Here is an 18,791-nt window from a genome sequence, read left to right on the forward strand (position 1 = left end):
GTTGTAAAATGCAGATACTGTAGTTATTTTTCAAATGTACTTATAATATTAGGTTTATTATTGTGTTTTTCATACTTTCAGAACTCCTATGTTCAATATACTGTATTGGGCTAAATATAAGAGGACCTTGAATATAAGGCGACCCTAAATATTGGAAGGTATTTTTAAGAAGTATGAAATAATGAATGTAATTACAACATCTTCAAGCTCTTCTATAACTGAGATAATTAATTAAATGAGCACTAAAGGAAATCTACTAAAAAAGTTTTATTCTAATATAAAATATAGTTTTATTATGTGATGATAAAAGGCAACAAAATTTATTGGCAAAATCTGTTGGTAGGTATTGTCTACACTGGGACAAAATGTTGGCAGCCAAGAATGACTTGGATGGAAAATTTATAGTTTCCAATAAAGAACCAATTATATTGGACATGAATTTACTCATTCAGGACAAATATTTCGAGTTCCCTATGAGAACTGAAATTATCTTAGTAGTGCAACATTGTTAATACAGTCTTGAATGCCAGGTCATTTGTTTACACCACCCCACTACCTTAAATTCAGTTACCAGAATGTTTAACTTTTATACCACCTCCAGTGCCTTCATTCTAAGAACTTTGCAACTTATTGGATATCACTAAATTTTCTTGTCTTTGATCCTCTGAATGCTTTTCTTCGTGTGCCAACTTTCTTGAACATTTCTTCATCTTTTTGCCAATGTCATACGTTAATTCAAAAACACCCTTTTTTGCAGCTAGTACATTATTGCTTTGTGTACAACCTGTAATTTGAAGTTTATATCCTCTCTCCTTTATTTATCTGAAGCAACCAATGCATTCTCTTTTCCACACGATCCACCATGACAGGAATATTAACCAAAACTGGATCCATGAACACAATAATGCCAACCGAAGCAACTATAGATCACAAGTCACAAACTGGAAAAAAGATCAGAACTCGAGAAATTTTGGTTTATTTGTAACGACTTCAGTCGTACAAGCCAGTAGGGAAAATAGACCTTCACAAAGATGAGTCTTTAAATGTTCGGCTGCAAATATAAGATAACTATGTTTTTTATTTGTACATTTTAATTAATGTAAAGACATAATCTTATATTTGGGCCAATACAGTAATTCAGTGACTAATTTTCTATACATCTTAGCTGTATGAAGTGTTATCAGTATACTATGTCTATATTCAGAAGTTAGAGGTGAATTTCTCCAGTCCATGCCATGATGAGCTTTGTTGCTTTATTTTGCATTCTCTACTGATTGGTGTTTGACTTCTAGGACATAATTACAAACTTAAACATTTATCACAATAGTGACAATTGCAAGGAAGGTATTTTTATTTTCTGTGATCTCCAGTTTCTGAATACATCTGTGTATTGGTGCTATTCACCTTCACTCCAGCACTGTGGATTTGGCAACAATCTTTCTTGTATTAAACTCACCATAAAAACTACTGACATATAATACAATAATTGTCCTAATGCTGTAAACACTTGAAAAAAACATTGGGAATATGGAAGAGATATGGTGATGACTAGGGAGCGGATTTGTATATAATTTTATATATTTTCACATATGTTTTAACACAATTTACGATGTTTATTATTCCTACTGTGAATCCCCAAGCATAAAATCCTAATCTTATTTCACACAAAAACACATATTTTCATAAATTATTTATGTCTATATATATTTTTTAAATATATATGTATGTATGTATGTATGTATGTCCCTTCATCCCATTTCCTGGTACGGAGTTGGGGATGGGGTGAGATGATATTTTATGGCATGATTTTAAAGCCAGATGCCATTCCTGATGCCAGCCTCAGTCGAAGAGCAAATGAAGATGAAGTGAACAATGATGAATAAATACATATTTTAAGAAAATTCATAATAAGTGCAAAAAATTTGCAATATTTGCTACTCAGTAAAATTTGAACTGCTTCTGTATTATAAAAAGATACTCTTATTCACATTTTACAATTACAGTATTGTTTTTTAAAAGTGTATCTAACATTATGTTTCTAAATGTTGTGTCTATTTATGGACTTCCCTCTGGAAGTTCGAAGCCTTGCTGGTCACTGGCTACATTGTTACCTTTAGACAGAGATTTGATCTGCTGCACATGTTGTTTCCCTCCATGAATGAGTTAGCTAGCCTTCTGGCTCGCTCGTACTAGTCATCCCGCTCAGATTTTGTTTGCCAAATGTCAGCGAAAGGCAATCACGGAGAGACAAGGTGAGGGGAATACCATAGATTAAACTGTGCACTGGAAAGATATTCACCCAACAGAAAGTAGTGGGATTGTATCATTTATAAGACTAAGATTAGTTGTTCGACTCCATATACCATTCCCATGGTCATATAATTTTGTCTGAATTTCGAATATAGAAGAAATATTTCCTTCAGTGTGTATTGCTGTTTTTTTTTATTGAAACAGTGATTCACCATATGTATCTTTACCTGTAAGACAAGAAATTTCCTAACAAAATGTATTGATTTTTAGTCTCTAGTCGATTCCACATTAAGGACAAACTATCTCCCAAAATGTTACAAAGAAACTTTACACAGAATTCAGGCAGTATGTAATAGTGATAAACTATGGGTGATCATTGATGAAACCATTGATTCAAATGGCAGAAGAGTAGGAAATATAGTTGGTGTGTTGAAGAATGACAAGACTACTTGTGTATTTGCCAGTCTGTAAAGAAATGGCTGCTGCAAACCCAGTCACTGTAGGGAGGTTGTTTAATGATGCACTGCATTTACTTGGGCCAAAAGGTAAAAATATGACAATGTGTTGCTTCTACTTGCTACAAGTGCAGCTTACTTGAAAAGAGTAGCCGAAAGCCTTTCAGTAAGCTTTCTGAAAATGATACCTATAACTTGCATAGTTCATGCCCTACACAGGTTATGTGAAACCATATGGGCTCAGTATCCTAAAATGGATAAATTAGTGTCTAATGGCAAAAAAGTCCTTGTAAAAGCACCTTCAAGAATCGATTTGGTTAAAGAGAAAAACTCAGGTCTTGCGCTTCCTCCTGTGCCTATTGTCACGTGGTGGGATATTATGCAGACAATTTTGAAAGTTTCTCATCCATTGTGAACGTACTTGATAAAAATGATGTGTTGTCAAATGAGATTCTTCAAGAGTTACTGAATGACAGCTCTTTGAAAAATGATTTGGCATTTATATTTGCCAGTCTAAGTTTCTTGTGTAAAACCATAGACATACTTGAAAAATCCACTAACAGCATGTGAAGGAGGTGCATGCTGTTGAAAATAAATTTGAATCACTGTCGACCTTGCAGTTACAGGAACTGTTAAAGGTCAAGTATCAACATTTGTTCTGGAAAAACAGAGAGAAAAATATGTGAAGTTGCTAAACGGTTGGAGAGTCTCATGTTGGTCAAAATGTGTGACGTTAGTGTTGGTGACATTCCTCTCTTTAAATACTCATGTCTGACATCCTGTGATGTGGAGCAATCATTTTCACAGTATAAGGCGTTCTTTAGAAATAATTGGCATGCACTTTTGATGGACAATTCGGAGATGACCTTTGTTGTTCACTGCAATTCTAAGACTACTTCTAGCAACTAATATTCCAGCATGTGATTGGTGTGTACGAACTGGTACAATTTTTTCAAAAATGGCACGTATGGGCCATATTTAAACACAACATTACATTTCTTTTGTAAATACCATAATATCTATTCCAGCATATCAAACATTAATATACCATATTGTACTTTTCTATACACAGACATCCATTTGCCTAAAGAAGCACGTTTGTGAACACCATACTTTAATGCAATATTTTATACTTATTTACCAATCGAACACAAGCAGTTATATGATATTTAAACCTCTTATCAAATATTTTAGCACATAAAAAATAAAAAATATTTTACATTTTTAGCACATAAAAATCTGCTCCCTAGTGATGACATTCTTGATTTGGAAAACAAATGATAGAATACAGTGAAACCTCGGAATGTAAGTAACTTGGTCTACGAGTGTTTTGCAAGATGAGCAAACACTTTAAATAAATTATAACTTGATATGCGAGTGAGGTTCTGCAATACGACTGTCACGTGTGTCTACGTTTTCCCCGTCCCCTGTTCGTTTGTTGAATGTATGAACGAGGTCTTTGGTCCTGTAGTGAAGAAATACCTTTCAGAAAATAATCTGCCACTCAAAGTATTGCTGGTTATGGCCTTGAGGCCGACTTACTGCCTAGCAACGACTTTACATAAGTGCATACTTGATCTGCTTATGAACTTCAACTATATTTGTTTTCGGCGCAAGATAGTGATGTTCTGTTTACTCTCTTGACTGTGATTATTGTGTTTTGAACATTAACTGAATTGCTACGATATGATACAATGTTAATTTTTTGCCTGTGTTCAATATATTAGTTGTTTTAAGATCTTCGCTAATTGGCTGATGATGACACTTGAAATGTGTTGAAACCGGTCCCAATAAACAGGTTGTAACTACTTTTTAGTTCAACTTACTACGGAGTATTGAAAGGTGGATCCTTCCCTATAATATTGTACATCTTCTTACTGGAGGAATTAAAATTCGTTAAGGTTAAGTTCCTTCCTCCCAACACTACTCCAATACTCCAGCCTGTGGATCAGCAAGTCATTTCGAACTTCAAGAAGCTATACACCAAAGCACTATTTCAGGGATGCTCCAAAGTGATCGAAGAACAAACCTTACCCTCCAAGAGTTTGCGAGAAATCATTTCCCCATCGTGAACTGCCTGAAGATCATCGATAAAGCCTGGGATGGAGTCACCAAGAGAACTCTCACTTCCGCTTGTGGAAAGCTGTGGCCTGACTGTATTCTTGGATGTGACTTTGAGGGGATTGTTGGTGACAATGAGCCGCTGATTGTCGATGAAATTGTGTCCTTAGGGAAGACTATGGGGTTGGAGGTGAATGACGTAGACATTCAAGAGCTGGTGGAAGAACATAGCCAGCAACTGACCACCAACAAACTGATAGACCTGCATCGCGAACAACAGGAGGAAGTTATGGAGATTTTGTCCAGGGAAGAGGAGAAAGAAAAGTCACTTCAACTGAGATTCGGGAGAAGTGCAGAATGCGGGAAACGGTGCAAAAATTTGTAGAAAAACACCACCCGAATAAGGCTGTAGCAGTGCGAGCGATGAATCAGTTCAATGACAATGCAATGTCACATTTTTGTGAAATCATCAAAAAGAGGCAAAAGCAACAATAATTAGACAGGTTCCTCGTTAAATTAGCATGAAAAGAAAAGAATTCCAGTGAGCCAACAGACAGCAGTGATTCCGTTAGCGAAATTCATGCTGCACAGTAACTCTTCTCATGTCATCTCTCGTCTCCCTCACATCAACAATGATTCTATTGTAAGAAAAAGTGCACTTTAATGTGTTTTACGTGACATTTTGTTTTAGAAATGGTATGCAAATACTGTAAATGTTTTTGTGTTGTGGACGAATCATCCGCGTTTCAATTGTTTCTTTGATATACGAGCGCTTTGGATTACAAGCATGTTGCCGAAACGAATTATGCTCGCAATCCAAGGTTCCATTGTATATGCAAAAAATGTACAAAAATTGTTGTGGTTTTAGAATAAAACTGGACTATGACAAGGAAGTATCCTGTCACCACTGGTTTTCATGATGGTTATGGACAAAATTGTGAAAGAGACAAAGGTAAAATATGGGGACAAGGAGCTGTTTACAGATGATATTGTAGTTTAGGGAGCAAACAGAGAGAGTGTACAAGGGCAACTCAACATATTTAGTGATATTATTAAAAATTATCAAATGAAAATCAGCATGAAAAAGTGCAGTATAAAGCAAATTAAAAAAGAGAAAGAGAGTTGAAATGAGGAAATTAGGAAGGAAATTTGAGTGGAGAAGCTGTTTGACAGAATGGAGAGGAATAAACTTAGATGGTTTGGACATGTTAAGAGGGTGGAAGAGGGAAGGATGCCAAAGCAGATGATGAAACCCTAGATAGACGGAGGGAGGGCAAGAAGGAGACCTGGACTCAGGTGGTTGAAAACAATGAAGAATAGTATAATTAGAAGAAACCTGGACTGGGATACAGTTAAGGAGGAACAATGGTGGTGAGATAGAAGAAGATGGAAAAGTGCCAGCTATAACATCCCAACCTCACAGGAGCTGGATGAGAGAAATGGATGGTGATTATTGATGATCAATGCTATAAACATTATGGTCTTCTGGCATAATCAAATTGTGGTGGCATTTACAGGAGAGGTGTTTGTTGGACTTTGAATCAATCAACATTCATGTTTTTAAAATGGATAAACCAGTAATAATCCTTTGTCCTGCACTGTCGATATATGAGATGGTTTCAACTTCTTAAAGATTTCTCCTGTTGAATTAAGGTGGATTCAAAATTTCCTGAAAATGTATTGTTTGCTCATATGGGGCATAATCAACCATCTTGCTAAAAAAAAACTGAGTATATTAATGGACTATCTCATACTAATCTAAAACTGCATGGCATGCTGAATTGGAGAAATAGGATGGGATGTTACATTTAACTTTTGAGAGCTACAGGTAGTCACAAAAATTTATCAGTCAAAGTTATTTAACTGAAACTGAAACTTTTATTTTTCTGAAAATAACATTGTACATTAAAGTAACAATAAGTACAAATAATGAGAAGCCTTTAGTATCAATAACAAACAGTATCATTCTTTTAAGCTATAACAGTTGTTGTTAAAAAACAATTAAATATGCACGTTGTAATTTCAAATTCGCTTAAATATTCGGTCAACAAACAAGCATATTCTGCTCACACCGGTTGAATTTGATACCTTGTAGGGTATTCTTGACGGCTTTACATCTTATTACTTCTAATAAGCATCATTTCATACTGGAAATGATTTTCCTCGTATAGGCTGGCTTAATCATAACCTATTCTTGCAGCAGTCTTCCCATAAGATGATCTTTAGAGGTGATGGGAGAAGTTCTGATTCTTTTATACAATTTGTTCCATAAATTCTCTATTGGGTTAAGATCTGGACTCTGTAGGGGTGTATGTATGACTTTTGGGCAATTATACAAAAACCATTCCCTGACAATATATGTTTTGTGCTTTGGATTGTTATTTTGATAGAATTTAAATGTTAACATTAATGCTTTCACGGCCCGTACTTGTAGACATGATATTGGCTTTTGGGCTTATGATATGTCAAGAAAACAAGATGAAACTCTTTACGTTTCACAGAGAACTCTGATCCGTGACTTCAGAAGAAAATCTTGACTGTTCACGAGGAAGACTTCCATAAGAATGAGGATTTGAATTTAAGAATGCTTTAGTGCTGTGCCAGCATACAGCGAGCCACCTGGCGACGAATGAGCGTACCACTACACCTCCAACAGTGAAGCATTAGTATTAAACTATTGTATTAAACTCACCAGAAAAATCTACTGACATATAATACAATAATTCTCCTAATGCTGTAAACACTTGAAAAAACATTGGGAATATGGAAGAGATATCGTGATGACTAGGGAGCTATTAGGTATGGGTAGTGATCACTAATACCTTCCTCATAAGCATTTTTTCCCTCGCTCACTCAGCTTCTGTGGACGTCCTGTTTGTGGTAACGATTCAATTCTGTCCTCTACTCTGTATCTTTGGATGATGTCTTCAACCATGCTCCGTGGTATATTCACTCTAGCAGCAATATATCTTATGTGTAAAACCTTTAGCGTGGTGAAAGATCATAAGTTGCCACTGTTCAAATGTTGTGTTTGTTCCTCTACATCCTGTTTCACTTTTCCATATACCATGACAGCATAGCAGCAGGTTTGCCATTGATAGTAATAGAATGCGATCCTCCCATTTATGTACTCATTTCAGCGGATGAATACAAGCATAAGTACAATTGACCGAATATTTAAGTGATGCAAGAACATTATGCTTTTAAATCAAACAGTACGTACGATCCATACCGTATGTTTGCTGCAAAAATCTAAAATTACGCGATTTATTTAATATCTTATTTATGCTTTAAAATGAAAATAAAAATTGTTTAAATTCAATTTGTAATTTTAAATATCTCTGCATTATAATGTAAAGTCTTCTGTGACCGAATATTTATGTGAGTACCTGTTTTTATGTAGTGGCACCTTGCTCAGTGGTACCATTACTCATTTCTCTGCTTATAATTTCAGAATAGATTAATTTAGAGACCATATAGTCATAAAAATATGTCAGTCTGTATGTATATGGCACCTATGAATACTAACTCTATCTACGACAGTCTAATATATAGCTGCTGAGCTACAACAATGTGTCATTTTCTTTATCATAGGATCGTCTAGACCTCTCCAATCTGACAATGATGGGACACTCATTTGGAGGAGCAACTGCCCTTTTTACTCTTGCAAAGGATTCCCGTTTCAAGTTAGTATCAGACTACTAGTAAGATGTGGATAATGGTGATGTGTACATCTTTTGATGGAAGTAAGATTATGTTCCACTTAGGTAACTTGCTTGGCAATGGAAACAGAATTGATCCTGATTGAGTAAACAATGTTTCCCTTTCATAAGTAAATCATAATTAGGCTTATTAAAGATTCATATTATCCTTGTCTAAGAAAGGTTGCATCTTTGCTAGACACAGTAGCCATGTGAAGTTTGTTGTTGTGGTAACTTAATGGAATGTAGAAAATGTTTGATTATCGGCACATAGTTTAAAACAAAGAAACAAAGCTATGTAACAAATCTATGTTGTTCCATCAAGATGACAAAATTAGCTATGAGTATGGTGAGAGACTTGGTGTAGGTAAGCAATTAGAAAATGATGTAGCAATAATTGCAAACATGCAAATATGTGCCTGCAAATATTTTTCATTATACAAACATAAAATTAATACCTATTTTACTTGAAGTGTAACTGGATCCTCCTTTGTATTATATGACACTGTCATAAAGCACCACTTGATGCTGTTGAGGGTTTGTAAGCAGTTCCCTCTTCAGTGCTATTAGGTAGTGAAGGGTAGTCTGAGACGGGGTCTCGAGATTTCTTGCAATTAGCGCAAACACCTGTTTCTTGCGAGAAATGTCAAGAGATCTCGAGAGCAGTCTCCCCGCATTGTGCAGTGAGCACCGTATCGTAGGCCTACAGCTAGATGGAGATGAAAGTTGTTCGTGCCAAGTATGCGAATAGACAACTACGGGCCTTATCCATTCTGTAAATACGTGTCCACAAGCGACTTTGCTGTTCATTTCTACTGAGGTCTATTATTGTTGCAGTATAACATAATTGGATACACATTCTGGCATTGTATGCAGCGGTACGTACATGAGCAAGTAGGCTAAGTACAGAAATTGACAGCTACTGTAGGTGTACATCGTTATCACTTGTAATTTATCAGACCTCACATTTAATATCCACTTGACCAATGCTTGTGTTTAACGACATTATGGTGATGAAAGAAATAATACCTTTCATTGTTATAGAGTATTTACGTCATAATTTAGGTGCTTCAGTATTTGACAATGTAATGTGTAATTGTGTATAATTATATGCGACAACTTTAAGACGATGTCCAAAACACAACATAAGTCATGAATATGGGATTATTTTGAAGAGATGCCACATAGCACAGTCTGCTGTGTTGTTTGTTCAAAAGAAGTAAAATATGTTAGCAAAAATACTTCTGGAATGACCCAGCACTTAAAAACCCATAGTATCACTGAAAGGGTGTCACAGAGAACACCTCTGGCCCAGTCTGCACCACAAAAACCTATCCTGTAGATGACTGCCAGGTATCCAGGTAGGTGTGCATCCTATCTACACTTATTAACAAATTATACAGGGTTTATCATGTAAGACGTCCACCTCAAGTAACTTGTAAACCATTTAAAATATTGACATTCTGTTTTCACTTGTGTTAATGGTATTAAGGGTCTCATAGTTGAACATGCAGTACTTTTCCATGCTTTTGATAAAAACTCAGTATACACATTTCTATGTGAGAACGTCATTTCACACAATAACTGCTGAGATACTATCAAGCTTATGCTCATAGTTACTGGGATGTCGCACAGATCGCAGCTCAGGAGAATCAGTCTCGAGATAACCTTGAGATCTATCATGTCAGTCTCGAGAGTCTCAAGTGCGAGCGTTGTCCAGTGTTCTGTGTATATTCTAAATGTTTTTCAACTTTTAGAAATTGCGTTCTACAGAAACACTACTTATGGGGTTGTTAAAACTATTTTCTACAACTTTGTCACTTCACTGTAAAACTTCTCTAGTTCATTAGTTTGAACAAATTTCAAAAAATCATGGTGTACATCTCTGCTCTGTACAGTCCAATGCTCCAGATGTAGCACTTCACCAGTTTCTTCCTTAGTTCCAAGCTCAACATGCTGGTCAACAGAGTCCTCTTCTTTTTGAATGCGACTTTGGCCATGGCGATTCTTGCTTGAATTTTATTTGAACAGTGGGCATCCTTTGTCAGCAAGCTTCCCAAGTACTTGAACTGCTTCACATTCTCCAGTTTTTGATTGTCAACAGTTATCCTCAAAGATTTCTCCTGTTTTGATATCCTCATTTTTGATTTTAAAATGTTGATTTGCATGCCATATTTCCTATCAGTTTCCACCAACTGGTTCATCATGTGTTGCAGTTGTCTTTGATTTTTGGTGAGCACTATCAGGTCATCTGCATACTTGATGGTGTTGAGGCGTCCTCTTATCCTGAAGTTTCCGCATCCCTTCAAAGCTTCTCTTGCCAGCCATTCTTCATACAGGTTGAAGAAACTCGGCGATAGACAACATCCTTGTCTGACTCCTCTTCCTATTTCCACACTGATTGTTTCTCTGTAGTTTAGTTGCATTTTTTCTCTTTGTCTCATGAACAAGATGAGAATTAGCCTCCTGTCTCTCCAGTTGACTTTGTTGAAGGCCTTCTGCCAGTCTAAAAACAAGCTCAAATTTCTTCATTAACAGTCAAAACTCTCTCCAACAATATCCTCATCATGTCTATGGTATCCCTGGTTCCTTTCCTAAACCCAAACTGGTCCTCTCCCATTGCTTCTTCAATTTTGTATTACAGTCATCTGTTGAGTATTTTTGCAATGATCTTCACCACGTGTGAGAACAGACTAATTGTTCTGTAATCACTACATTTTTTGGCTTGCTGTTTCTTTGCAAGAGCAGCCATTGTGACATCCAAAATGTTCTTAGGCCATACTCCAGTTTCGCAAATTTTGTTGATGGGTTGCGTCAGCGCTTTCAAACCTCCATTTCCAATTTCTTTCAGAAAAATCCACCGATATGTCATCTTCTCCTGTCGGTTTCCTCCTCTTCATGTCCGTAATTGTTTTTTCTACTTCCTTTGTTAATATGTTGAGCCCTTCTTTGTCTTCTTCAATCTCCTCCTATGTCTCTATTTTGATGTCTTGCAGACAACGTTCCTTATTGTAGAGTTCTTTTACGTATTCTTCCCATATCTTCAGCACCTCCACTTGTTCCGTAATCATTTGTCCTCTTAGAGTCTTCTATGCCGAAGGTCCTAACTCCTTTGTTTTCACTCCCTCCCATCTATTTTGTTTTCTGGTATATGACGTCATACTTTTCCCTTCTTTGTAGCTCCTCTATTTCATTGTACAGGTGGGGTCCAGACGCTCACCTGACCTCCCACTAACCAACACACGGGCATCACTGACACCAAGCTAGAACCGGATTTCATCAGAAAACATAACGGACTTCCACTCCATCCTCCAATGAGCTCTCGCTTGACACCACTGAAGTCGCAGATGGCGGTGGTTTGGGGTAAGTGGAATGCACGCCACAGGGTGTCTGGCTCGGAGCTGTCCTTCAAGTAACCGATTTCGAACAGTACCTTGCGTCACTGTGGTGCCAACTGCCACTCGAATTGCTGCTGCAGATGCAGCCTGCTGCACCACAGCCATATGTCGAATACGGCGGTCCTTCCTCTCGGTGGTGTCACAAGGATTTCTGGAGCCAGTCTTCTTGCGAGCGTACCTTCTCATGACAATGCTGCCAGCACGCATGCACAGTGGAGACATTCCTGCCAAGTCTTTCTGCAATAGCGCAGAAGGAAGGTCCACCTTCACGTAGCCCTATTATACGGCCTCGTTCAACCACAGTGAGCTGTTGATAATGGCCTCTTTGTCATCATAAAGGCATTCTTGACCCTTTCACAGCCACTCTGTCCAATCTCACAGGTACCTAATGCTCTTGCATAGTACAATCCATTTTTAAAACAAACCTGATGTGCAACGTCATGGAGCTGCTCCTAGCACCACACTAATGCGATTTGAGGGAAATTTGAATCAGCGTCATCTTTCAGATGTATAAACATGCATATCAACTTTCGTTAATCTAGCATAACCTCTTGGTGTTTAGATACTTTTTTCTGCCAGTGCAGGTTATGTTTAAACTACACTATGGAGAAGGGTTTATTTATGTATACACCTGTTTATTTTATTCATTTAAATGATATATTACTGTATTGCATGAGAAAAGGTAGTCAAACTATTTTTATATTTGTGATTTTTTCCAGAGTTGGTGTTATACTGGATGGATGGATGTTTCCATTAAAAGAAGAAACTGACTTACCTGACAAAGTCCAGCTTCCTCTGCTCTTTGTCAATACTCAGACATTTCCGATTCCAAGTAATGTTGCTATAATGAAGAAATTTGTAGAAAATGCCCCAATACATCATGAAAGAGAAGTGTACACCATCAGGTAAGTTTCAGGGTACTTTGAAGAGATTGGTGCAGTCAGAGTTTCCATCAGAAATACATAGGTTGATTTTAAGTTTTTGGCAACCATGCTCCAGCGCAGCCCTGCAACGATGCTGGGCTCTGTCGTTCTTACTAAAGGGTGCTGACCTGCATTACCTCCCTCAGAAAACATAACCTCGCCCTTCTCCTGCACGTCCGTTCACAGTGGCCAGGTGAAGATGAGCAGTTGTAAGCAAATGCTCATGAAAGACAGTCGCCATGTTTTCCAAACATGAACAAAGAAGCTGGTTAAAAATCCAGTGTGCTACAGGTCGCTCAGCACGCCATTGTCACCAAGGACTGCGAGAGGGGTGCGGTGCAGTTGCATTACCTTACAGGATGGTAGCAAGGTGGGTTGCAGCATTCCGACAAGGACGCGAAAATGTGTTGGACATGCCTTGATCTGGTCATTCACCTGTAAGTGACAAACATGTACACACTGTGTCCGCATTAGCGAAGGTGGATCGGAATGTTAACAATGCATGAATCAGCACAGGATACAAGACTGGTGTATTTAGCTGTGCTTCACATCCTGAAGCACCACCTCAACATGCAGAGAATTTCGTCAAAATGAGTTCCAGTGAGTTAACAGACGTGCAGAAATGGCTGCGATATGCCACTTCTCGTACGCACTTGCAGCGCTAAGAGCATAAAGGCATATAATTGCCATTGATGAGACCTAAGCCAAATCTTATGAACCACAGCTAAAACGACAATCGAACGAGTGGCGTCATCATGGGTCAAAAAAAAAGAAAGTTTGGCAGACCCCCACCATTGTGAAGGAAAGGCTGATTCTTGCCTATGATTCAGATGGTGTGATTTTACGGATACGGTTCCTCCACAGCTGACCATTAATGCTGCGTACTACTGTTCATTTTTGCAAAACAATCTGTAAGCAGCTCTGAGTAGAAAATGGCGACACTTCTTGGATACGTTCTGCATGACACTGCTAGGGCACACACAGCAGGAGTTATGTCTGAATTGTTCAATCCAAACCAAACCCCATGGCACTACAGCTCTTGAAGGGCCTTGGCCTACCAAGTGACCGCTGCTCACCCCGAAAGCCTGCAGATTACGAGGTGTCGTGTGGTCAGCACGACAAATCCTCTCAGCCGTTATTCTTGGCTTTCTAGACCGGGACCGCTCTCTCACCATCAGATAGCTCCTCAATTTTAATAACGTTGGCTGAGTGGACCTCGAACCAGCCCTCAGGTGCAGGTAAAAATCCCTGACCTGGCCAGGAATTGAACACGGAGCCTCCGGGTAAGAGGCAGGCACGCTACCCCTACATCACGGGGCCGGCGAATTGTTCAGTCGCTACCCCTGACCACTCTCTTTGCACTATCGACAGACTGGGCAGTGCCAATGGGGTCCAATGGCTTCTGCATCACTGGGAACACATTGTATGCATCGCTGGTGACTATATTGAAGGCCTATGAAACTTAGAACTATGTATATAAGCTATGTATCAATAAATAAAATAGTTACCAAAACTTAAAAACCAACCCTTGTACACCACATTCATGCGTGTGTGTGTGTGTGTGTGCACGCGTGCATGCGCGCTCTCTTTTTTCATGCTTGTAATACTTGTCAAAACAAGCAATAATTCTCCAATGGAACTGTAATATACTTTGCTTGAAAGTGCCAAGGTCCACATTTAACAAGGTTTAATTTCTTATATTTCTGTATATAATCAGTAGAGACAGAAGCCAATAACACCTTCCCAGGCCCCTTAAGCAATCATAATAACCATCATCATTAAGAAGCTAGAATTATTTCTTCTTCTTCTTCTTCTTCTTCTTCTTCTTCTTCTTCTTCTTCTTCTTCTTCTTCTTCTTCTTCTTCTTCAAGTGCCATATTTGGTCTCCCAGATGTTGATGATCACCCTTGAGAAAGCTAACTTGAAGAGCTTTTGGTGTTGTTGATGCAAGTCCCGTCTTTGATGTTTTGGAGCCATGATATTGGTGGTCTACCAGTTCCTCGCTTGCCTTCTATCTTTCCTTACAACAATAGGTGTAAAAGCCCATACTTTCTACCTCATGCAACATGGCCTAAATGAGCTGTTTTGCTGGCTTTGATGATGTTTGCCAGCTCACGCTCAGCTCTGGCTCTCCTTACCCTTCATTATTGGCTACAGAGCTCTAATATAAGTTAATCCACTGTGAAAATAACCAGATGAGTGACTGATCTGGGAAATAGAGGCTCTTTTCTGTTTGCTTCTCAATTCCATATTTTGCTTGAAAGTGCCAAGGTCCACATTTAACAAGGTTTAATTTCTTATATTTCTGTCCATAATCAGTAGAGACAAGAGCCAATAACACCTTCCCAGGCCCTTAAGATAGCAATCATAATCACCATCATCATTAAGAAGCTAAAATTTACTTCCATTTTGATATTAAAATGTAAGCTAGTGATTACCTTTTTGACACACTAGTAACCAGTTTAGTACTTTGAACGAGTGGCTGCAAAATCAAGTCGCATTTTATCTTTGTTTTCTTCTACCATAGTTACTAAACATAAAATATAATGAAAATATCTTCCTTTCAGATTAACAACTCATGAAAATCAGACTGACACACCCTATCTAATAGGCTACTGGCTTAATTTTTTCATGAAGAAATTAGATCCTGTCATCGGTACAAGAATCAATCATCATTTAATTATAAGATTCCTGGATAAACATGTGGGTAAGTACTGCAATGATTTCTCATTCTTTTAATATCCTCAAGAATAATGTGTTGCTAATAACTCGACTAATTCTTGCTTGGAAATATCCCGGTGTAATGGAAGTACAGTAGACTCCCGCACATTCATCCTAATGTGGACCGTGAGGGTGTCAAGTTCCCGAAAAGTTGAGTTTCATGGAATAAGGGGTGGGTTATTCACAGCTCAACATTTCACTGTAAATCACGTAAATCACTCTACTGAAAGTTCTAGCCAAATATAGAACACCGCAAGAAATAAATTTCATAATAAATCCGTATTGTTGGCCTTAATAAGAAATAAGATCTAATTGATTGAGTGATTCCACAATCTTTTGTATTGTATTGTAAAGGTGGAATCACCCAATCAGTTAGACCTTATTTCTTAAATACAGAACACAGAAAAGTACAACATACCCTAAAATAATGGTTAAAAATTAAAAAATAAACTTACATAAAAAACTGAAGAAATATTAGCTCTTTGTAAGAAAAATTGTTCATATTTGACTGTCCCTCACACTAATTTCATCTTCACGCAGCTTCATCATCTAGGCGATGGAAAAACAAAATATCTGTATTAGATGTGCCTTGCTCTTGCATGTAACAGAGGATTCCTTCAGCGGTCTGTAGTCCTTCACTGAAAGCCATCCTTTTTACTTTTCCATTGTCTTCCATCTCTTCGTCTTATGACTTATCCTCATTTTAATCTTTCTTCTCTTTTTTCATCATGAATACTATTGCACGCAACATAGTTTCTGTTAGGCACGTAAATGAGCGGAAGATGTGGGTAGATTTGGCAGTTGGAGGAATTAGGATGAGGGTGCAGATGAGGATGAAGTTGACAAGTTTTATGAAGCATTGAGCAACATCATAGTAGGGTCAACAGCAGTGATAGGATGGTGCTAATGGACAATTTCAACGGGAGAGTTTGAAATAGAACTGAAGGATACGAAAAGGTGATTGGTAAATGTAGACCGGGCGAGTTGGCCGTGCGCGTAGAGACGCGCGGCTGTGAGCTTGCATCCGGGAGATAGTAGGTTCGAATCCCACTATCGGCAGCCCTGAAAATGGTTTTCTGTGGTTTCCCATTTTCACACCAGGCAAATGCTGGGGCTGTACCTTAATTAAGGCCACGGCCGCTTCCTTCCAACTCCTAGGCCTTTCCTATCCCATTGTCACCATAAGACCTATCTGTGTCGGCGCGACGTAAAGCCCATAGCAAAAAAAAAAAATGTGGGGAAGATATGGAAGTTAATAGGAACAGGCAGCATTTGCTGCACTTCCGTGCTAGTATGGGATAGCATAAGGCTATTCACCGCAACACATGAGAGGATAAGGCCGGGCTGAGTGGCTCAGACGGTTGAGGCGCTGGCCTTCTGAACCCGACTCGGCAGGTTCGATCCTGGCTCAGTCCAGTGGTATTTGCAGGTGCTCAAACACGCCAGCCTCTTGTTGGTAGATTTACTGGCACGTAAAAGTACTCTTGCAGGGCAAAATTCCCGCACCTCGGCACCTCCGAAAACCGTAAAAGTAGTTAGTGGGACGTAAAGCAAATAACATTATTATTATTATTATTATTATTATTATTATTATTATTATTATTATTATTATTATTATTATTATTATTATTATTATTATTATTTCGTATAGGCCAGCTAAGGACCACGACATTCAATTATTACATTTTGGAATGGGCTTTGATGTTTGCCCAGTAGTTGTGCATCCTCAGGCTGTGTTGCTCCTTCCTCTCCTTTGTCTAAAGGGCACCAGTCTTCTTCGTTGGTAGTCTGTCCTGGAACTCCTTATGTTTAAGTATCTTCCTGAGTGTTGTCCGATCCTTTAAGTTTCCTTCTGTTATTCCCAGTTCCTGTAGATCTTTATCCACTTCCATCAACCATGGTGACTTGGTCTTCCTATTTTGCCAGTAGCTGAGAATCCGGTTGGTCAACCTGGTCGGATGCATCCTATAGATGTGCCCATAGAATGCTAGGCGTCTCTTCCATGCTACATTCGTTATTCTTTCACAGTTCTTGTAGAGCTCTTGGTTAGACCGTCTTCTATAACTGTCACCTTCCTTGACTGGCCCCAGTATCTTCCTCATTATCTTTCTTTCCCGGATTTCAAGTTCTTCCATAAGTCCCTTCCTGTTGAGTGTTAAACATTCTGAAGCATATAAGGCTTCAGGGCGGATGACTGTCCGGTCGTGCTTCATCTTAGTATTATGAGAGAGACACTTTTTATTATAGGTATTCTTTGTCAGTTGGTAGGCCATTTCAAGCCTGCTAACTCAAGTTGACAAAAGCTGTTCCCTCATTGAGATTAGATTCCAACCATTCTCCCAGGTACTTAAACCTGTTGGTTTTCCTGATCTCTCCCTATTCCAGATGCAACGTACAAAGAGATTCACCGATGTTCGTGATGAATTGTGTTTTTTCAAGAGACACATGTAGCCCAACCTTTGCTGCTTGTTGTCTGAGAACATTTAGTTGTTTCACGTAAGTTTCTGTTGAATTAGATATAATGGCCAAGTCGTTGGCAAACGCCAGACAGTCAACATTGAGATTATTGTTATTATTATTATTATTATTATTATTATTATTATTATTATTATTATTATTATTATTATTATTATTATTATTATTATTATTATTATTATTGAGAGGATAGGGGCATCAGATCCATAATAGACTATATCTTTACCGACTTTCAATTCACGAAATCTGTTAGAAATGCGCAGGTTTTCTGGGAATTTTTCAATGATATGGACCACTGCCTGATCTGTAGCTAGGTCTAGGACAGAGAAAGTAAAATCTGTCTGTAGACGAATTAGAGTAGAAAATTTCCAACACAAGGAAATTAAGTACATGGATATGATTAGTGAAAAGTTCCAAACACTGGACAGTAAACAGGTTCAGGATATATAGAAAGAGAATGGGAGGCATACAGGAATGCTGTGGTAGAAACAGCAAGGGAATGCCTTGAAACATCTGTGTGTAAAGATGGAGAAAAGCAAACATCTTGGTGGAATGATGAAGTGAGAGCAGCTTGGAAATGTAAAAGGAAGGCACATCAGAAATAGCTCCAAACAATGACTGATGCAGACAGGGAATTGTAAGTAAATGAAAGAAACAGAACAAAAAATAGTTGTTGAATCCAAGAAGAAGTCGTGGGAAAATATAGGTAATAATCTGGAAGGGCTAGGTTAAGCAGGACGGAAACCTTTCTGGACAGTAATAAAGAAAGAAGAAAGAAAGAAAGAAAGAGAGAAAGAAAGAAAGGGA

General features: G+C 38.2%; 1 protein-coding gene across 2 annotated transcripts in view; it reads left to right on the forward strand.

Annotated features, from left to right (window-relative positions):
- LOC136858360 (platelet-activating factor acetylhydrolase) overlaps positions 1-18,791 on the forward strand; it is a 109,984-nt gene that overhangs the window by 77,014 nt on the left and 14,179 nt on the right. For both annotated transcript variants that reach the window (XM_067137841.2, XM_067137842.2), the window contains 3 exons: positions 8,361-8,452; positions 12,585-12,770; positions 15,356-15,495. In XM_067137841.2, coding sequence (XP_066993942.2) covers positions 8,361-8,452; positions 12,585-12,770; positions 15,356-15,495 — 418 coding nt within the window. The remainder of the gene's footprint in view (positions 1-8,360; positions 8,453-12,584; positions 12,771-15,355; positions 15,496-18,791) is intronic.

The sequence above is a fragment of the Anabrus simplex genome, chromosome 1 (assembly GCF_040414725.1).
Source record: "Anabrus simplex isolate iqAnaSimp1 chromosome 1, ASM4041472v1, whole genome shotgun sequence".
NCBI lineage: Eukaryota > Metazoa > Arthropoda > Insecta > Orthoptera > Tettigoniidae > Anabrus > Anabrus simplex.